The sequence below is a fragment of the Xyrauchen texanus genome, chromosome 46, assembly GCF_025860055.1.
Source record: "Xyrauchen texanus isolate HMW12.3.18 chromosome 46, RBS_HiC_50CHRs, whole genome shotgun sequence".
Classification (NCBI taxonomy): domain Eukaryota; kingdom Metazoa; phylum Chordata; class Actinopteri; order Cypriniformes; family Catostomidae; genus Xyrauchen; species Xyrauchen texanus.
The window spans coordinates 3,835,616-3,858,676 of NC_068321.1; the positions used below are offsets into that span (position 1 = coordinate 3,835,616).

The following is a 23,061-nucleotide window of genomic DNA, read 5'->3' on the forward strand; positions in this document are numbered from 1 at the left end:
TAGAGCAAACTTAACGGCCTAAAACTCCTAATGGCCAAACATGAATTTATATTTTCATATTCACTATGCTCTAACTGTTATTTCATCATGTATAATATATACTTAATACAATACCTTTCAAAGTCTTAAAAATTATTAGCTAGTATTTTTTTTATTTGATTTTTTTTATTACGCATTTCACTCCATGCCACGTTCATTAAATTCCAACATGTATAGACTAAACACCAGAAAATGGAACTAAAACACAATGTCTGGAAGCACTAGTTTTGTTTTGGTAACTAAAAAAATGACTAAACATCCTTTAAACAAGTTACATTTACCTGAGAATTTTATTATTTACATAAAAAATATCTTAAAAGATAACTTTTTACATTGTTTTAAGCATAAACCTCTTTAATTGTATTATTTTATTACTCATATTTTAATAGCATCATCCAAAAAGAGATATATTCTCTTCATTCCTCTTTTCAATATTTGTAAGATTTTTTTCTCTTGTACTTTTGTCTTAATAAAAAAACTTCTATGCAAGAATAAGAAAATAGAAATGATAAAAATGTCTTGTGATGTAATATTATGATTTCATGCTGGAGAACAAAATTGTGAATAGTGAATATTATTGTTAGAAAAATGTCAAATGTATTTACATCTGTGAGGCATGCATACTTTCTTTAAATTGTTATGTTGATGGCAAGACCTCACAAGTGCACTGTAGATGTCAATTGCAAATGAACAACCAGAGCAAATTCTAGGGTTTTGAAACACTGGTCCTGTAAAAACACATCTAACAAAAAACTGAAGCAATTTAATGGTAGAATCCATAATTTCTGAAATGACGCCACTTAAACCACTAGAAACATACACACAGAGTCTCCATTGAAATAAATGAGGCGGTTATTGTTTGATTTCTTGTTTTACTACTCCTACAAGCCTTTGTAGTTTCCCTTTTAAACAAATAAACAGGCAAATTAAAATAATAAACAATTCAAAGAGGTCCAGAAGCCTTGCTCGTGAAGGAAGATTTGTCAGTCCATTCTGTGACTTCAATAGGGTCAATTTGTGGGAAGACAACAAAAAACACTCTTTGTCCCAGGTACGTAGCCCACTCTGTAACAAACATAACATATAATACACAAACACATTAAATAATTTCACGATCATTATTTTTAACAATCATTTGTTGGATTAGTTCATTAAAAAATGAAAACTCTGTCGTCATAATGTTCCACGTGTATTACTTTTTCTACCATGAATCAAACAAACAAACAAACAAACAAAAAAGATGTTTGGCTGCTCTTTCCCATATAATGAAAGCATACAAGAACAAGTCACAGTCAAGCTCAAAAAAGCATCATAAAAGTAGTCCATATGCCTTGTGCACTATATTTCAAGCCTCCTGAAGCCATATTTTATTCCTCTGCCGCAGCTCTAAAATCTCATTCACACTTCCAACATGTTGCGGCAGGTTTGACATACATTTTTGGGTGACCTATTCTTATATATATAATATATAGGGCTGTCAATCGATTCAAATTTTTTATGAAATTAATTACATGAAATGCGATATATAAATATGTACTGAGAGCCCCTCAAATAACAATAATTTGATATATAGTGATGAAATAATTATAAATAGTTATATTTAAATAATTACAAATTATATATATATATATATATATATATATATATATATATATATATATATATATATATATGGGTTAGTGTTAGTAAAATATAAGTGTAAATTATTGTGGCAGATTAGTAAAGCATTAACAAGATATATAATAAACAAAGTGGCTTTAGAATCCAAAATATTGTTAATTTGCATATTATTAAACATAAGCCAATTATTGGCCTACAGTTCACATCAATCTATTTTGCAACTGAATTCGTCAGTCAGTCCGAGATTAATTATGAGGGCTTGTTTAAGAACACGCCAATGTACACCTGCATCGGACGGACGCTTTTGGAGCATCTCACTTTAATTGTCACATCATAAACACAAAATTTTTAGGTCACTGTGTCAAGTTTAATGTAGTTTGATGTCTTAACATCCCTAAATTTGGATCTGCACTGCATCAAGTTGTGTTTGTATGCAAGAACGTGTTCTCATGTTGTGTGTTCTGCTCATGAGTGTGGTTTGTTCTGTTTGAGCGGCATGTTGCCTATACAGCGAGTTTGGCTTACTGCCCCTCAGAGAAAACAGGTGGTACTTCATGCTTGAATTGCTCAGAAGGTAGGAGTGATGCTCTATATTATATATAATTAATCTCACTGAATTAACACGCTAAATGCATTTAACATGTATACATTAGATTATATACTTACATACACACACACACACACACACACACACACACATATATACATGGATATATATAGGTGGCCAAAGTATTGTACAGATTATGCTGTTTCGGAAGGAAATTGGTACTTTAATTCACTAAATTGGCATTCAGCTGATCACAAAATATAGTCAGAACATTACTGATGTAAAACAGCACCATCACTATAAGTCACTATACACACTAAAAGTCATTTTTGATCAAATCTAGACAGCAGCCATCACTCCAACACCTTATCCTTGAGTAATCATGCTAATTTGATCATTTGGTTCAAGAAAATCACATGCCATTATATCAAACACAGTTGAAAGCTATTTGGTTCCCTAAATGAAGCTTAACATTGTCTTTGTGTTTGTTTTTGAGTTGCCACAGTATGCAATAGACTGACATGTCTTAAGGTCAATATTAGGTCAAAAATGGCAAAAATAAACAACTTTCTCTAGAAACTCGTCAGTCAATCATTGTTTGAGGAATGGTTACGGTCAGGCTATTCAATGCTTGAAATTGCTGAAAACTGAAGATTTCATCCAAAGTTGTTCACTACAGTCTTCAAAGTCAAAGAACAACTGGCTCTAACAAGGACAGAAAGAGATGTGGAAGGCCAGATGTACAACTAAACAAGAGGATAAGTACATCAGAGTCTCTAGTTTGAGAAATAGATGCCTCACGTGTCCTCCGCTGACAGCTTCATTGAATTCTACCTGCTCAACATCAGTTTCATGTACAACATTAAAGAGAAGACTCAGGGGTGCTTATGGGATGAATTGCAAAGAAAAAGACACTTTTGAAACAGAAAAACAAAAAGAAAATGTTTGAGTGGGCAAAGAAACAGACATTGAACAACAGATAATTGGAAAAGAGTGTTATGGATCTTAACCCCATTGAGCTTTTGTGGGATCAGCTAGACTGTAAGGTGCGTGAGAAGTGCCTGACAAGACAGTCACATCTATGGCAAGTGCTACAAGAAGTGTGGGGTGAAATGTCACCCGAGTATCTGGACAAACTGACAGCTGGAATGTCAAGGATCTGCAAAGCTGTCATTGCTGCACATGGAGGATTTTTTTATGTGAACTCTTTGAAGAAGTTTAAGAAGTTACATTATCACATTGTGATCAGTTGAATGCCACTCTGGTGAATAAAAGTACCAATTTTTTTCCATAAGAGAAAAATCGGTACATCTTTTGGCCACCAGTGTGTGTGTGTGTGTGTGTGTGTGTATGTATGTGTGTATATATATATATATATATATATATATATAAAATCTACTGTATCTATACTGAGCAAATAATTTAAATAGAATTTCCAATTTCTCCAGTGAAACTTACCAGTAAAATTATAAACGCATTTTGGCTTGTGTTTCCAGTAAACTCCCAGGAAATAGATGGGCACTCCAGTGACCATGATGACCAGCCCCACTCCACACACCAGTGGCTCTGAGTATAGACTGAAGCCCAGCAGCAGAGCCCAGAACAGCAGGTATGCCACTGGAACAAACAGACTAACCTGATGAGAAAATAGACAGGGACACTTTACTGATCTGTGAGTGCAATTCAAGAAAAAACATAGATTTTTGTACATTACTATGCTTTGGCACATTCTGATCATCAAGAGTCCACTGCAATTCAAAGCCATGAGCAATGACTTGAGGAATGAGGAATTGACAGTCATTACTAAAGCCCAAAGTATACTTCAGTCAGATGTGAACGCTGAGCATCCGTGTACATGACACGTGATGCAAATCTCGTCATCAGTTGAGTGCTCGAGAGCTGAATGCACACAGCCTGATTTTTCAAACCGCGCATCTTTGAACGCGCAGAATGCGGATGCACCTGTAGTTATGTGCAATAATTAGTGGGTCCACAAGGTGGCAACACCCACATTTGAGCCATTGCTGACACAAAGAAGTGCTAGAAGAAGAAGTTATTGCAGCTAAACATTAGCATATGCTTCATACACTTCGTAATACAAATTCTGCCAGTAATATAACTAATATAAAATAAAAGACAGAAACCTAAATATAGTTTTCAAATTTATTAGCACAATAATAATATTTTTCAGCTTTCTTGGTTCTGGAAGAATTTGTCATTTTTTCCCATATGGATTTTAATAAATCCTTCATTAAAAAAAGGTTGTAAGCCATTAATCAAACAAACCATATCAGGTGATTAACAACATTACAAATGTTGATTTGTAGCATAAAAGTATTTGACAATCGGACAAAAGTACAAGACTGTGTCATATATCATAATCCATGGCCATATAAGGACGTCATTTAAGGAAGGCACTAGACTAGACTAGGCTAGTAAATGCTTTTAACATCTTTGCAGAACAGTAATGAAATAGTTTTTATGAATGTACATTCCTATCTTACAATTTTTATTTAGAAAGCACAATAGCATCTCAAAGAAAGTGAGTTACTGTCATTTTTTTGGACAGCATATTTTTGCTGTCATATGATGCTCATTTGTGAATCAAACAGTTGAAGAAGTAAAAATAAAGGTTTGACATGAGTGTAAAACATATTCAGTTTATGCCGGGAGGAGGATGTCCACCACCATACCCCTCTGGTTCAGTTTGCAGCGCATTGCCATCGTCATCTGTGAAACTTTTTAGATAAATCATGATGGTAAAAAAAAAAATTCGAACATAGTTTACTCACCTTCATTCCAAACTCCAAATGACTCGTGTGATTTTCTATGTTTTCTAAATTCATTCGCTAGTTTTGTGTGTGGAACAGACCGAAGTTATAAATGTCATTTGAGACACAATGTTTAATTCCTGCAGGAGGCGCTCGACAGCTCATAAAACCGAATCCTCCATTCATCTGCATTGAAATCTAAGAACGTTTTATATCTCATTGGAGACATTTTTACGCTGGTTAAATAATTTGAATAAAACTTGATAATTTCAAGGATTCATGCTTGAGAATGTAAATCCGCTTCAGCAGAATCTATAAAAACATTTATAAAATCCTCTTCCAGTAAGAATAAACGTCTGTGATTGGCCCATCCTTTCCAGCGCTGACAAACGGAACATGTACCACGTGTCTACGTCATATACGCTCTGCTTTGGCAGCAGTCTGGGCCTCTAGATAATAATTTACACCTGATTAATGATACTGAAATTTTTTAATAACAATTAAATAAAAAATGGACACATGTTGCCCCCTGGACATGGTGCACCTGGGCACGTGCACAATAGCCCATATGGTCAATCCGGCCTTGCGAGTTTATATCAAATAATATAAAACCTGTCTAAACAGTCATGTCAGAGGTCATACATTTTTACGAGAAAAGTTAAGCAATTCTGCTGTAAAAACGATAAGCAGAGTTAGTAAAAGAAATATACTTATTATAAATTATTAATGGGGAGCCTGGGTCGCTCAGCGAGTATTGACACTGACTATCACACCTGGAGTCACGAGTTCGAATCCAGAGCACTTAGTGACTCCAGCCAGGTCTCCTAAGCAACCAAATTTGCCCAGTTGCTAGGGAGGATAGAGTCACATGTGGTAACCTCCTAGTGGTCGCTATAATGTGGTTCTCACTCTCGATGGGGCGCGTGTTGAGTTGTGTGTGGATGCCGCGGAGAATAGCGTGAAGCCTCCACACATGCTCCATCTCAATGATAACATGCTCAACAAACCACACCACAAGATGCGCAGATTGAGGTCTTAGACGCGGAGGAAACTGAGATTTGTCCTCCACCACCCGATTTGAGTCACTACGCCACAAGGATTTAGAGCATGTTTGGCATTCCAAATTGAAGAGAAAAGGTGAGAAAAAGAAATAAATAAATAAGTTATGCAGCAAAATCATATTTCTAAATAAGCAAAGGCAGTGGTTTAAAAAGAAAGCAAGGCTTTTCGTGTTCTTCTTTTTAACTTATTTATGTTCATTTTTAAGATTCATTTCACTCACATTTATTTCTTAGTAAATTTATTAATTACTTACTGTATTTAATTTCACTTCTATCAATTTTTTTTGCATGAAAGAAAACAAAATGTTGAAATGTCACGATTTGCACGTGGTTGGGAGCAGATGAAAATTTTGTTTGTACCAACTAACGTTTTGAAAATAGGAAAACTTTCATTAATTAAAAAATTTATGTCAGAACGGCTTTATGAACGGTTGTAACAGGTTAACAGATGGGCAAGGAGGAGGCGGGAACCGACTGAACAGTCAACATAAAGGTTTAATAATATAAAAGAACTTAAAGCAACATAAAACATAAACAAACAGACACACACACAACGTGGCCGCATGCATCTCTCTCTCTCAAACTGGCACCTCTGGCCACCCCTTATCTCACTCTCCCGCTCCATGGAGAGAGAGAGAGAGAGAGAGAGAGAGAGAGAGAGAGAGAACTTGCTCGCCGGCTCCCGGACACACTGTCGCCCGGTCCATAACTGCTTCTCCACCCTCTGGTGGACGTCAGCTCGCTCTGCCTCCCTCTCGTGTTTCGGTACCACTGTAACAGGTAAACGGACAGGCAAGGAGAAGGAGGGAACCGACTGAACATTCAACACAATGTGGCTGCGTTCATCTCTCTCTCTCTCTCTCTCGAACCGACGCCTCCGGCCGCCCCTTATCTCGTTCTCCCGCTGATCAGCTGATTCAGCGCCAGCCGTGATCCATCACGGCCCGGCCACGCCCTCCTCCTCATCAAAACAATGTTTACACAAAAATTCTTTCTGCTCGTGTTTCATGAATGAGGACCAATGTTTAAAAATAGTTGAAATAACATGTACAGATGGCTTTAACAGAAGCATCCCATTGATTAACAACCTCTGAGCTCACGGCAGGTCTGTCTTTAAAAGCTTAAAAGTTGTCGTTAACAATCAACTCTTCTAAGGAGAAAATGAATGGGATTTTTACTACTGGAATCAGACTGTTGCACTCTATTGCTGTAAATGAGATGAATATGCTGCATATGCTATATTAATGTACCATTTTGTTTTAATATGTAGACTTATTCTACCTCCATGACATTTACATATGTCATACAAAGAGGCTTTTTACACAGTACTGTACCTTGATGGGTCTGTATAAGTTTGGCTTCTTCCATCTGTAGTACAGAAGACCAGCAATAGTGACTCCATAAGAGAGGTAGTTGATAAAAGACACATAGTTTATAAGGCTGTGAGTTTCTCCAATGCACAAGATTACAATTGTGGCAGTGCACTGAAAGACAAGAATAATGGGCAAAAAGAGAGAAAGAATAGGAAAGAGAGAATTTAATTTACACCCAGAGAAATCGGTTTTTATTTTTATTTAACATAGACTTATTATTCGGTTTATGTTCTTTTATGAAAATATAAAGTGACATACACAGACTAGTAGAGCTGGGATCGGTGTGCAGTTCTTAAAGTGGATCATAGCCAGAAGGCTGGGTAAATGCCCTTCCCTTGCCCCGGAAAAACACAGCCTGCATGTAGCCAACCATTTTTATTTATTAGGCCTCAGATGTATGAATTAATAAATCACAAGGGAAAAAAATAAGACCTGTCATGGACATCATATATCAAAAGGTCAATATGACAAAAAGTTCCTCTTTTCATTAGGAACATGTCCAAAGCAAGAACTTCACTCACCTAGAGGAGGTGAAGAGGTAACCATTGATGCCTCCGAAAGTGGAGAGTGCCACAGAGATCGGCATGATGGTGGAAAACATCCCGAGTAGTTTCTCACCAAATGTCTATAAGACACAACAAAGATTTGGCGTATCACCAACAGAATTAGAGTACTAATAATTAAGAGAAATGAATACACACACATGCACATTATGCTTTATAATTTATAGAAATAATTATGAATAATTAGTATTACAATTATTTATGTAAAAAGATATGAAGATCTGATCAAGGGCCTGTACTTACAACAGCCACAGCGTTGGAAGAGAGCAGCTCCTCAGGAGACATGGAGGAGAAATACGCGATGTTTGTGAGAGTGTACACACATGTCACCAGCGGAATTGAGATGTATATGGCTCGTGGCAGATTCCTGATTAAAAATAAATATATATATATACATTTAAACGTATATATTTGGTGTTCCATCCACAGTGCATGTGTAGATAAAGGCTCCTGATTACAAGAAAGGAAAATTATTATATGTATATTTAATCATAGATAATTTCTTTATTTTTTTTTGCTTAACACACAAAAACATTTTTTTGTGGTGATGTAAATAAAGCAGAAAAGCAGAAGTAATTTATACATTGAATTAATTCATTTAACTTGAAACATATTAAGCAAATTGTACATTTGTACTCAATTCAAGCATATAAAAATGATCTAGCTTATAAGTAAATATTATGTATGATTGTTTGTTATCTTTACAATGTATCATCATGTAACAATCCTAAAGTAGAAAACCTTGTCATATTTCTTTTTTAATTTGAGTAAATGTCACTGGCAAATAAAATAAGTATATTCTACTTAACTTTCAAAGCTGGTGTTCCCAGCATGCACTGGGCTTGAATTATTAATGCATGGTTTAATTTTTTAAAAGTTAATTTACACCTTTTTTATTTTTGATTTTGTTTTTACGTTTGGTAGCTTCTTGTTTTGTGAAGTCTGAAGTTCATTTTCTACTCAAAATGAACCATTCATGATAAAAAAAATATATATATATATATATATATATATTTAAAAAAATATATATTTTTTACCAGTAATACAAGGTGATGTTGTCTATTGGACTATATACATGGCATACAATGAGCTTATCTGTGGAAGGCTTCCATATGCCATGTGGTATACATGATTAAACATGCGTTTATAAGAAAAGTTCAAAATGTAAAATGTTCATATAAAACATTCATGTTCATCAGATTTGTAAGTAAAAGTTACTTAATTAACTGAAATGTTTAAGTTAAATTTACTCACTCTCTTTAAAGGTGCAATATGACATTTATTTTGTATTTTTTTGCCAATGTGTGAACGGCTTGTAACGCAACTTAAAAAAATGAGCCCTTCCCGGACTTCCAACGTTGCCTATTAAAGCCTGTAGACTGATTTTCATGCGAAGGGAGCGGGTCGCTTTTGCGGGGAAAATCCAAAGGATGTGACATTTATGCACGCTCCCGAGAACCCTGCCTCAGTAATCACTTCTCTTCTACTATTCAACAGCGACAACAAACTGCAACACTAGGTAACGTTATCTTAGAGATGGAATCCAGCAAACGTCCGGCTCCCAACACAACACCGACTCCTACACACACACAAAAAAAAATAAAACCATTTATCTACTGAATCTTGTCTGGCCAAGCGGGAACACGTTCATGGTCGAGCGAAAACTAGAGTGAACATCGGCAGGGCATTTGTTTCCTGGAGGGACTGTTGTTTGGTTTTAGGGATCAAAACCGACCCTGAATTGGCGTTTTTCTTATTGGACAGGTAAGCGTTCATAACTGCAAAGCATGTGAAATATAGAGTCATAAGAATTGATCTGTGTCATTTTAGCTAACTTGATCTTGCCTATTAACGCTGACGAATTGCAAGCTACCTTGCTTCGTAACTTTCAAATAATTGCAACGCTCTTCTGTTTATACTAAAAGTCAGTTATACAGGATACATTTAAGCAAATATGTTGGTTTCTTGATCATAGTACAACATATGACATACAAAACATACAACAGTGCAACAGTAATGTGTCTGGTATAGTTTGGTTGTATGTAGCTGTATGTGTGTATCAGTATGCTATGTTAGCTGATAAGTTGTTTTAGTTTAGTCTCAAAGTTTGTAGTAAAAGTATCATAACTGTTTAATTTTAATTATGCTACCTCATCTGTCAGCATGATGCCGGTGAATCACGTTCAGTCTCTTTGTACGTTACGTCATTGTTTTGGCCGATGCTCGCTCGCTCACGTCCTTATGGAGTGTGTGCTCAAGCAACAGCTTAATATCTTTGATTTTTACTATACAGATTGAATTTTTGCACTAAAAATTAATTAATTTGACTTTGTAATGAGGTTACACCCAACACTGCAGATAAAACATTCCAGCTAGTTTGGAAGTGTTCATTTGTGCCAGGCATGTTTGATATGTCAAAAGTGATATCTGACTAACCTCCTTGGATCCACCACTTCCTCTGTAACGTAGTTGAGGAAGTTCCAGCCACTGAAGGCAAAGGAGGCATGAAGGAAAGCCAACGCAATCTGCCCCACAGATGGAGTTTTAGTAAATGTGAATGCCACCTGTGGAGTCAGGCTCTCATAGTTACCTGAATACACAGAAACAGATGTATTAATTGGACATGTAAATAACAGACATGCGTTGTCAAGGCAGGAGATGTTTGAAATGTGGTAAAAGATATTTGGCAATTTCATGTAGTTATAGATTGATATATATATATCTCATTTGTAAGTCACTTTGAATACAAGTGTCTGTACAATAAATATTGGTCTGCTTGACTGACTAACAGAAGTGGTAGTTTCCCTTGTGTGAGTTCCAAAATCTACCAATCTATCAATTTTGGCCACTTTTAACTATTTAAAATTTGTTTCATATACAGTGGCAAGAAAAGTATGTGAACCCTTTAGCTGGTTTTCTGGATTAATTGGTCATAAAATGTGATCTCATCTTCATCAAAATCACAAGTATAGACAAACATAATGTGCTTAAGCTAACAACTCACAAACAATTATAATCTTTCATGTCTTTATTGAACACATACCATCAAACACTCACATTGCTGTTGAAAAAGTAAGTGAACCCTTGGATTTAATAACTGGTTGATTCTCCTTTGGCAGCAATAACCTCAACCAAGCGTTTCCTGTAGTTGCAGATTAGACCTGCACAACGTTCAGAAGGAATTCTGGATCATTCTTCCTGATAGAACTGCTTCAGCTCAGCCATATTCTTAGGATATCTGGTGTGAACGACTCTCTTGAGGTCATTCCACAGCATCTCTATTGGGTCTGGGCTCTGACTGGTCCACTCCAAAAGGTGGATTTTCTTTTTTTTTAAGCCATTCTGTAGTAGATTTACTTCAATGTTTAGGGTCATTGTCCTGCTGCATAACCAAACTTACACTGAGCTTCAGCTAGTGCACAGCCACCCTGAAATTATCCTGTAGGATATCTTGATAAACTTGGGGATTCAACCCTCAATGATAGCAAGCGGTCCAGGCCCCAAATCATGATACTCCCTCCACCGTACTTAACCGTTGGGATGATGTTTTCATGTTGATATGTGGCGCCCTTTTTTCGCCATATGTAGTGCTGCGTGTTCTTCCCAAACAATTCAACCTTAGTCTCATCAGTCCACAAAACATTTCCCAGTACCATTGTGGAGTGCCAAAGTGGTCTTTGGCAAACTTCAGGCACACAGCAATGTGTTTGTTGGAAAGCAGACTTCCTTTGTGGTGTCCTGCCATGAACACCATGCCTGTTTAATGTTTTCCAGATAGTAGACTCATGAACAGAGATGTTAACCAGTTCCAATGATTCCTTCAAGTCTTTAGTTGTCTCTATAGGGTTCTTTTTTACCTCATTGAGCATTCTCCAGTGTGCCCTTTGAGCCATCTTGGCTGGACGGCCACTTCTAGGGAGAGTAGCCACAGTACTAAATCTTCTTCATTAATAGTAATTTTGTCTAAATGTGATGAATATCTAAGCTCTTCGAGATAACTTTGTAATCATTTCCAGCTTTATGCAAAGCGACAATTCTTGATTGTATGTCTTCTGAGAAGATGCTTCTTGTGAACAGCAAACTAAGAATATTTGAGTGCTTTTTTTTAAGTCAAAGTAGCTCTAACCCACACCTCCAATCTCGTTTCATTAATTGGATGTCAAATTTGCCAACTCCTGATTCTAATGAGCTTTTGTTGATGTCATTAGCCAAGGGATTCACATACTTTTTCCAACCAAAAATGCAAATGTTTGAATGATATGTTCAAGAGAAATACAAAAATGTGTGTGTTATTAGTTCAAACAGATTGTGTTCATTCAATAATGTAACTTAGATGATCAAACCAGATTTTAAGACACATTTATATATAAATTGACTATAATTCCATAGCTCACATACTTTTTCTGCCACTGTGTGTTAAGACATTTATCATATGTCCTGATGGAAAGATCATGATCATAGTCTTTATCAACCTTCAAGTGAATTTTGATATAATATACATCTAAAAAAAAAATATTTTATCATTCATTTTTCATAATTTTGGTCACATTTTAGCTTAAAAATGTACAAAACCATTTATTCCATCCATAAATACGATGTCTTGAAATGACATATATTGCAAATATATATTGTTACATGTTTTTTGTTTACATGTATAATAAACTTATTTAAATTGAGAACAATTGCCAAAATGGTTCTGTCTCTTTAAGAATAGCAGCAGTTCATTGACCGTCTCACAGAATAGCTTGTTACATGCATAGTAATGACAGAGGAGTTGAATGGCTTCTTTCCATAGCATCTGTGCTATATGTGATTAAAATTAAATGTAATATTTTATTTTTGAAATTCAGTTACACTGATAGCGTGGATCTCTTCTTTGGACATACATTATACTGAACAAGTTAAACCAAACTTTAAACCTTAACACTCAGTGAAAGGATCTGGGTGCTGTGCTTCTTCAACACTATACTACTCAATCAAAGTGACATTTAGCGCAAAATTTGGTCGCACATGCGAGTGATTTACTTGCATTATAGAGCATCGTGCATAAAGTAAATGATCGATTTTGGGATTTTAATAATCGATATTAAGATCTTTCAAATGAAGATTGCGATGCATCTGATATTTTTACCCAGCCCTATTGGTGACAGCGATTCTTTGTTAGAAAAATACAAATTGAGCACATAACCACCAAATTTAAAATATAATTTTTTAAGTTCTTAGCAAAAAGTGCAAAGTAGAATTTTCCTGATTTTAGCACTTTTTATTCATTTATTCTAAAGGGGACATTAAAAAGTCTGTGTGAAGCACCACAAATACTGACAAATTTACATTTCAACACTACACAAACAACAATTTTTAAAGCATTTGTTTCTCTAAAATCATTCTAGAGGACAGAAATAAGTTTACCTAATTGAATAATCACCCATAAATGAGTATAATATTGGCCATCGGTCACTCTGCTCTCTATGTCAGCATGGACAGTGACATTCTCACCTTCATAGATCTGCATGAGACCGACAGTAATGATGAGGCCCAGAGCCAGAAGTTTCCCCACTGTAAACACGTCCTGGATCCGTGTGGCCAAGCGCACACTGTAGCAGTTCACCCATGTCAAAAACACTACAAACACACACACAAATACACACAGAGACTATGTGAACAGAATTATTAGTTGTAAGTTAACACGCAAGTTAACCATTAACAATTCACTTAATAAGACATAATGTTGTCTGACTTACAATATAATGTTTTCCAAAGAAAACTTGTTGCCATTAGAAAATAAGGACTGTGTTTCAGCTTGTACAGGGCACTCGAGACAAATGTGGGAATGCTACAGGAAACAGTGTGGAATTGTAATTGAATGGGCTCATCCATCACAGCCAGAGCCACTCTGTCTCTCTCTTATGCACTCTTTCATATTCACTTTCCCTCTCTAGGACAGAAAAATGCCCCTGTTTAAGCCCAATCAAACAAATAGCTTTCAATGAGTCAGAACAAAAGCAGAGAGCAAGGAGCAGGTCTGTGAAAAGATAGAGCACCTCGCCATTCCTGAAGCTCTCTTGTTGTTGTTGTTTTGGTTTGTGTGAATAACTGCTCAGAACAGGCGAATGCAGCAATCACATGCTACTGGCCCTGTCACCTCCATCACTGAGCAGAGTCAAGTGCTTTTGGCACCTTCTCATTTGTACCCAGCCAGGGGACAAAAGCACAAATATTCGATTTCAATATTATTTCATGCATCATTCGACACTAATTTGGTAGACTTAACTGGTTGTTATAATGATTTTGCTAAATAAATGAATATGTAAAATCTTACTTAACTGTGCATAATAAATGAACCCAAAGTCTGTAATTTCACCTCATGGTTGTGATTGTAACTGGGTTATTCTGAGGAAAACGTGTCACTTGTTTGTAGCTATGACTTACTACTGATTTAAATAAGATAAAACATTCAAAACATTAATTCCATTTTAAATATTAGTTTTTTTATCATAATTTAGCCAATATGCATACCATCATTTCTCACCATTCAATTTTAATAGGGTTATATAGAATTACAACTTTTTTTTTTATCTAAATGCAGCACTAATTAAAATGACAATTTTTTTTTATTGTTTTCAAAATTTTAGATTTTATGATTTGTCTTTGTCCCTGCACCCTCAACCTCAACATCATACATTTTTTTAAGATTAATTGGTTCAAGCAGATGTATGTTTCTTACCATTTCTATAAGTATTTAATTTTCTTTACATTTACATTGGCATTTTTAAGCTCAAAAGTTCAACTCTGATGTAAAAAAGTTACAGTGATCAATTTTTACAGAGAATAAACCCCATTGTAATTAAGCTGTAACTAATGTGGCCTGAATGGCAAGTGTCATGTCTGGAGGAAACCAGGCACTGCTCATCACCTGGCCAATACCATCCCTACAGTGAAGCATGGTGGTGGTAGCATCATGCTGTGGGGATGTTTTTCTGCGACAGGAACTGGGAGACTAGTCAGGATCGAGGGAAAGATGAATGCAGCAATGTACAGAGACATCCCTGATGAAAACCTGCTTCAGAGCGCTCTGGACCTCAGACTGGGGCAAACGGTTCATCTTCTAACAGGACAACGACCCTAAGCACACAGCCAAGACAACAAAGGAGTGGCTACGGGACAACTCTGTGAATGTCCTTGAGTGGCCCAGCCAGAGCCCAGACTTGAACCCGATTGAGCTTCTCTGGAGAGATCTGAAAATGTCTGTGCACCGACGCTCCCCATCCAACCTGATGGAGCTTGAGAGGTCCTGCTAAGAATAATGGGAGAAACTGCCCAAAAACAGGTAATTAAAAAAGATTTCAAACAAACTTCTTTCACATTGTCATTATGGGGTATTGTTTGTAGAATTTTGAGGAAAACAATGAATTTAATCCATTTTGGAATAAGGCTGTAACACTTTCCGGATGCACTGTAACTGGAGTAGAGCACCATTTCATCAGGATGTTTGACTGAAGGGAAGAGAGCGCATTTCTCGGCCCCTTAACAGCGAGTAATAAGTAGTGCGGTATGCATATGCAGCATCTCATTCCCTCCTTTCAGGGAACCAGGGTTACAGTCATAACCAATACGTTTACTTTCAAGTCGGTCTCTTCGATGCTGTGTTGGTCGCTGACACGATGGGAAAGTGTATTCTATTGAGCCGTACTACTGATTTGCACGCACAAAGCAACGCCTGCTAGCCATTAGGGTAGAAAGTCGTCGACATTGTCTCCCCTTCGTAATGAAGGATAAAAAGTAAGAGAGGAATACATCAATAAACAATTCTGGTTAAAAATATACAATGACACTAGCCATGCCGAGAAGTGAAACACTGTACAGAAGTCCCATCCACACTGCACTGAGGAAATTAACTAAAAATGGTCAAAGACAAAATAAGTAATGCCACTAGCCAACAGGGTAGTAGAACATTAAGCATTACTTTTCATTACTAGTCCTTCTTTCACAGCGTTGATCTAGGAAGAGAGAGATGAAACATTTAATTTATAATACCTGGCAAAGGTGTTAGGTGAGGTGCAGCCAGGCAGATCTCATGCAAGGACACTGACCCTGCATGCCTTGGAATCATAAGTGAGTGGAATGGCATCAACAACCCAGTGAGAAAGTCTTTGCTTGAAGATGGCTAAACCTTTTGAACAGTCTCCAAACCAGACAAAGGGCTGATCTGTAAGCTTAAATGTACTTGTTTGGTCAACATACATGTGCAGAGCCCTGACAAGGCAGAGCATGTGCAATCTCTGCGCCTTGTCTGTTTCAAATAGAGGAGGAGAGAAAGTATGCAAGGTTATCACCTGAGCCCTGAAGGGAGTGGCCTATACCTTGTGCACTTAACCTCGCCTAGGTTTGAGAACAGCTTTTGACAAGCCGAATTCCAAACAAGAATCATGGACTGAAAGGGCCTGACGCTCCTCAAGATGGCAAAAGCCAGTAGCAGTGCAGTCTTTAGAGAGAGTACGCATAAGTTTACTGTATCCAGTGGGTCGAACAGGGAAATACAGGAATTTTCCAAATAGCTAGCATGACAAGGCATCAGCACGTCATTACAAAACGAAAGCAACACAGTTGCCAACAATGATTAGGGACTTTCGAGTTGATGCAGCACTGGAGAGGCCATCAACCCCAAGGCATATAAGGAATTATATAATTAACTGTTTCTTACCCAAAGTGATTGGATTGCTTCAGAAGACATATATTAAACCACTGGAGTCTTATGCATTACTTTTATGTGGCATTTATTTGATTTTTGGAGCTTGAAAAGTCTGGTCACCATTAACCTGCATTTAGGATGTGTTCACACTTAGCATGTTTGGTTCGATTAAAATGAACTCTGGTGCAATTACTCTGTAAGTGCGGTTCACTTGAACAAGTGTGAACGCTGTTACCCTAACCTTGGTGCGCACCAAACAAGCGGACCAAGACCGTCTGAATAGTGGGTCTTGGTCCGCTTCCCAACGAACTCTGGTGCAGTTCGATTGATATATGAACGCAACATGGAACAAATACGTCTAAACGGACCAAAAACAGGAAATAAGTAGCCTAATACTGACCTCAAGCATAACTGGTTCTTCTCATCATAGGTGCTATGTTGCCTATTACAGTTCGGTACAGGCGTTGGAACCGCCGTCAGCCGTCCTTGCAGCATATCTTTGTTTGTGTGTACAATGGAGGAATTCCTGGTGCGGTTTTGACTACTTTACACATTCTATTAGCTCTTCTTTTGTTCTCAGCTGGTAAAAATACCACCAAATATACATATACAGTATAAATATAACGAGTGCATTTCGCCCAGTAGCCAGCTATGTTTTGGATGATCTGCAAGTTCCATTAAAAAATATACATAAGAAAAGCTGTCCAATCAACCAAATGTTTCCTGATGCCTTTGGTTTTGTATTGTTAGGTTCGGTGTTAAAAATGCCAGTGTGAATGCTAAGCGAACCAGGACTAAATGTATAATTTTCTTTTTTGGTCCGGATCAAGAGGACCAAGAGAACCAAGAGAACCGAACTACAGGTGTGAACTCTTTAGAGACATACAGAGCTGAGATATTCTTCTAAAAATCTTTGTTTGTGTTGCTGAAGAAGAAAGAAAGTCATACACATATGGATTGCATGAGGGTGAATAAATGATGAGATAAATTTCATCTTTGGGTGAATTATCCCTTTAAGCACATTCATTTCACCACTAATCTTTTATATTTTAGGGGTGGTCCCCAAATAACTGTGGCAGTTACAGCTCTACATATTTGGGAAAATATGATTTGGTGAAATCAGAAATCTTTTCAAATTAAATGCTGCCACAAAAGACACAGTTTCATATAGACAGAGCAGCTTTTAGGTCAATTGTGCTTGCTTACATAAAAATAATATGCTCTAAACATGTTGAAAATCATTCAGTAGCATTTTCAGGCTGTTTATAGAAATAAATCAAATACATAAAAGTCTCACTCACAAATGCAGATTGCGGACAGCATGCGCGTGGCCATATATGGAGGAATACAGTGCGGGAAAACAGGCTGAAGTACATAGTTGGAGAAAGTGAGAGCTATGACTGCCAGTGTGGTGGGATACATGATCAATACTGCACTCCATAACAGCAGAAACCTGGACAACACAGAGAACAGTAACACAACAAATGGGCAGATGACACGTCAAGAGTTTAGGTTGAAATATATACAAAAATTTGAAGAAAAGTGTCTATTTTAGATGCTGTAACTGGTCACCATTTCTTTTGAAGTTTGTCAATATTTGTAATCACCTTTTTGCCTTCACCAGCTCTTTTTAACTGATCCTGCAGTGTGATAAATACATTTAACAAATATCCCATGTAGTCTCTTAATTAATATGGTCTTTAAAAAAAGATCCATGCATAATATTAAAAATAAGCCAAATGCTATTTAAAATGGTTTTTAATGGAATAGAGCATGTCACACCACAGGATTTCAGTTTTTTTTTTTTTAGTTTTTTTTTTATCTCAAATGGTAATACATTTCCTTTTACTTTGTCTCTAAATTAATCATATATGGATGTGTCCTACCCCACAAGACCACCAAATATCTCAGTGACATAGGAATAGTCTCCTCCAGATTTGGGGATGGTGACCCCTAGTTCAGCGTAGCAGAGTGAACCGAGAGCAGCTACACCCCCTCCTAACATCCACACCACCAGTGCCAATCCAACAGAACCTGAGTGCTCCAGAACCCCCTTAGGAGAGATGAATATTCCTGAGCCAATAATGTTACCTGAGAAAATAAAGACACACATATTTTTTTTTATCCAAAGCGACTTCCAGTGGATTCAAGGTATACATTTGATCAGTTTGGTGTTCCCTGGGTATTGAACCCATGGTCTTGGCGTTGCTGGTGTCAAACGCTAGTTGAGCTACAGGAACCCCACCCAACTGTCTGTGGAGTAAAAACTGTATCTTTGAGAAAATGATCTATTCTGTTCTTAATATAAGACATCCATCCATCCATCCATCCATCCATCGTCAACCACTTATCCTGTGTACAGGGTCGCGGGGGGCTGGAGCCTATCCCAGCTAACATTGGGCGAAAGGCAGGGGACACCCTGGACAGGTTGCCAGTCCATCGCAGGGCCACACATAGACAGACATACACTCACACTCACCTCCACATCCACGGCAATTTTTTGGAGACACCAATTAACCTAGCCTGCATGTCTTTTGGATGGTGGGAGGAAGCTGGAGTACCCGGAGAGAACCCACACAGACACAGGGAGAACATGCAAACTCCACACAGAAAGGTCGGGGCAACCAGGGTTTGAACCCACAACCTTCTTGCTGTGAGGCGACAGTGCTAACCGCTGCACCACCATGCCTTTCGAGTTCAGAAAGTTGAACTCGACCAAGTAGGTATAGCTTCAGGCCAGAGATCTCCAAATGAGGACGGAATCTCCAAAAGAGGGCGGAGTTACTATAGAAGGGGCCGTGGTTACTCCAAAAGGGGGTTGTGCCATCTCCATAAGGGGGCGTCACTTCCATTCACAGTTAAGGTTAGGGAAAGGGTTAGGTTAGGGTTAGTGGGCTATATATATATATATATATATATATATATATATATATATATATATATATATATATATATATATATTCCATGAACAAAATAATGCTTAATTTTAGGACCATTAAGACATTTTTCTTTCATTGTGACATTGTTTTCAAGATAATTTCCCCCCAAATTCTCATTACTTAATGCATCAGTCCTTTTATGCTTTTGTAATTCTTATTCTTCTCAATATTGATTTGCATTATTGTAAAACAAAACCTACTGTAATAAAATTATATATATAAAAAAAAGGGAAACTGTAAAACAAAATCAGTTACATTTATTGTACAATACCGGCAAATGTGGTTGCCAAAACTTTTACTGTAAAAAATGTGGTGAACATGTTTAATGATTGACATATAATAAATGTATATTATTAAATTAAACTTGACATGCTATCCTTCTGAAACTGTAAAAATCTGCTTTCATTTTATAATGTAGTGTTAATCACTGTATAAGGCACATGATGATGAAGTTTATCAATAGTGGCTCTTCCAGAAGAAATGACCAATAAACAAGTGCTCAGTGTCACTCACAAACAGTAAACAACATCAGGGCAACACATGAAATTAAAATAACACAATAAACATGAACTAAACTACATCAGATATAACACAGAACACCCCAAAGTACATAACTGATATTAAAAATAAGAAGAAACATAACTATTCCCATAAAATATAATGATATGTAATGGGTCACGCAGGGAATTCTGGGAATGCTCAATTATTGCTTTTGTTTAACCGTAATTATAGAAATAATTTTACCGTAAATAGTACATATACTCTCTTGTTATACCTAATATATTTTTATGTTAATTATATGGGGAAATCATACTTTTTACATGTGGAAAATAAAATTTTTATAACATTGAACTGTAAAATTACATATATTGTCTTTTTAAATATATTATAATTTTTACTGTATATTTAATGTAACTTCCCATTTACCAATTAACGTTTTTTACTGTATCATTTTTACAGTCTTTTACGGTTAGAATTACGGACATTTAACTATAAAAAGGCCACATGATGACTTTTATATTCTCTTGTTAAAAATAATATTAATTTTACAGTTAAAATTACAGTAAAATCATACATTAATCTCTGCCTGCATCACCTCAGTCTAATGATGGACTTGAAATGGAATACACAGACTATCAATTAATTGCCAACAAAACCCTTCATCAGCCAATTAACAAGACAATTGCATCTGAACTTCTGGAGTTAATCCAGGAGGAACTTCAAAGACATTAGTCATTAATCTTACAGTTCAAACAAAATCTATGTTTAAACACTGACCCTTAACACTTACTTAGTTTAATCATTTTAAACCATGACTTGCACTATACAGAAGTAATATTTACATTATATTCATGATGTTAGTCAGAGGGGAACTGGCCCCCACAGTGAGTCTGGTTTCTCCCAAGGTTATTTTTCTCCATTAATCTACATCTTATGGAGTTTTGTGTTCCTTGCCACAGACGCCTTCGGCTTGCTCACTGGGGCTCTAAATACAATTATTATTTAATTATTACATTTCTATATACATTTTACAATCATATTTAATCAAACTACACAATGATCACTGTAGGAAATTATAGATATTAAAGTTTTAATTTTTGTTAATGCATGATTTCCTGTAAAGCTGCTTTGAAATGATGTGTGTTGTGAAAAGCACAATACAAATCAAAATGATGAATTTTTGTGTAAAAAAAAACATTTTTACAATATTTTACCATAAACATTTACCGTATGTTAAGGTAACTACCCATTAACCAATTAAAGTTATGTTTTTTACTGTAGTATTTTTACATTCGTTTACCGTTAAAATGAAAGCAAATGCTGCCAAGTGATGTAACAAAATGAATAATCGATATTTTCTTTTCATTACAGTAGCAGTAAACCCACATAATCCCCAGGAGAAGCAGCTGTGTCAAGAAACAAACAGAAGCACTTCCCCAGCTAACATCCACACTGGCTGCAGTACCTGTGAGAGTTAAAATAGACAGAATGATCAGCCCCTCCTCACCACCCTTCATCCTGGCAGCTACTCTCAAGCACCCAAGTGTCTTACAACGAGATTACGTAACAGCAGGCATAAATAATTTACTCCTGCCTGTCAAAGCCCCAGCTGCCATCAGAAGTTGAGAGAACAATCTTAAGCTTTCATTCGGCCTCTTTCAAGAGGACAAACACAACTGAGGGCCAGGAGACCCCAACTCTGAATGTTGAGACTCATTAAGTAGGCAAACTTATAAAGTTAAGAATAAACTGCATATGGAAATGTTTTTGTCATGTTTAACATGGTTAAGACTGTCAAGATTCCGTGAATCTCTAGTTTTCAGAAAATAAAACAGATTAATAAGGCATTAAGCAATGAAACTTTAAAAGAGTGCATAGGGCCATATGTTACTAATGAATAATAGCCTAATAATACATTTATAATGAACAGAGATTTAAAATCGAACAAAATGAATAAAACTAATAAACAATAATGCACAGTCGCACGTGACTATGACAAGAAATGTCTTAGCCTACTAAACCTTTCAAAATGCATGAATAATGTGTTTTACCCACATAAAACAACTTTCAAATAGCCCACAGCATTCCACATAGCTGGAGATGTGAACGGGAGGGCGAATTTATATGATTCATTTGTCTTTATAATTCCTAATGTTAAAACCATGAATACCAAACAAAAGACAGATGAAAACTTCTATTACCAATGATGATCGTGCACGCGCTCAGAAGTCCTATCTCCTTCTTGAGTGTCACGCGCTCGGGGATGCTGGAGTCTCGTTTGTTCCCGCTATCTTTCATGATGCTCCTCTGAGCCTCTGTCCTTTTCCTCTCTACTCCATCCATTTCAGTTAGCGCACGAACAGAGAGCTGGACTTCCTCTCTTCAACTCGCTTTAGAGGATTGAAACATGGTGTAAAGGCCGCGCAGGCGCCACATCTCGTGGGGTAGAATGTTAACTAGACCGCGGCATGATTGATGGGCACACAGCCACACACTGATACATACACACTCCATGGGACCTATGATGTGTGCATTTAAAACAATTATCCATGCATAACCACTGCAATGTTGGGTTTGGATTTCTTTTAGGAAAAAAAGAGAAAAAAGCCAAATACTCCAAAATAGCATGTGTGCTCATGTAAAAGTTTCAATCCCAGACTTTCCACTTCTCAAAACTAAACATTGTTTATGCCATGTTTACTAATGCAGTTCTTGGTAAACAGGATCTATAGGACACCAGCTGAAAGCAGAGTGCTACGGGGTAATCCCCACATCCACTGACACATGCACCCATTCATTCTGAAAGGATCCCCAGTGTGGAATTTAGGAAGTCAAGTCGTGAATTTGTGGCCATTGCTTTTCCCTGGCTAACAACAGCTCATGCGGAATAAAGGAGGCCAGGATTCAGCTGATCTCTCTTAGGAAACCCGTGGAGAGTGAGCTGCTTTGTAGTCTGGC

General features: G+C 36.8%; 1 protein-coding gene across 1 annotated transcript; it reads right to left on the minus strand.

Moving 5' to 3' along the window:
* Nucleotides 1-495: 495 nt before the first annotated feature.
* Nucleotides 496-22,451, minus strand: LOC127638234 (asc-type amino acid transporter 1-like). Its single transcript, XM_052119673.1, has 11 exons — nucleotides 22,305-22,451; nucleotides 18,550-18,754; nucleotides 17,965-18,116; nucleotides 13,471-13,596; nucleotides 10,411-10,564; nucleotides 8,218-8,341; nucleotides 7,933-8,036; nucleotides 7,670-7,766; nucleotides 7,373-7,522; nucleotides 3,665-3,842; nucleotides 496-1,104 (listed from the first exon to the last, which is right to left on the minus strand). The coding sequence occupies exons 1-11, from the start codon at nucleotides 22,444-22,446 to the stop codon at nucleotides 983-985; spliced, it is 1,554 nt and encodes a 517-aa protein (XP_051975633.1). The 5' UTR covers nucleotides 22,447-22,451; the 3' UTR covers nucleotides 496-982.
* Between the last annotated feature and the right edge of the window lie 610 nt (nucleotides 22,452-23,061).

Coding starts and splice junctions, on each gene's coding strand:
- LOC127638234 (XM_052119673.1), bottom strand. CDS start 22,446: ATGGATGGAGTAGAGAGGAAAAGGACAGAGGCTCAGAGGAGCATCATG. Junction 7,767..7,932: donor TACCTCTTCACCTCCTCTAG/GTGAGTGAAGTT, acceptor GGCTACATGCAG/GCTGTGTTTTTCCGGGGCAA. Junction 7,523..7,669: donor TCCCAGCTCTACTAGTCTGT/GTATGTCACTTT, acceptor CTTGTCTTTCAG/TGCACTGCCACAATTGTAAT.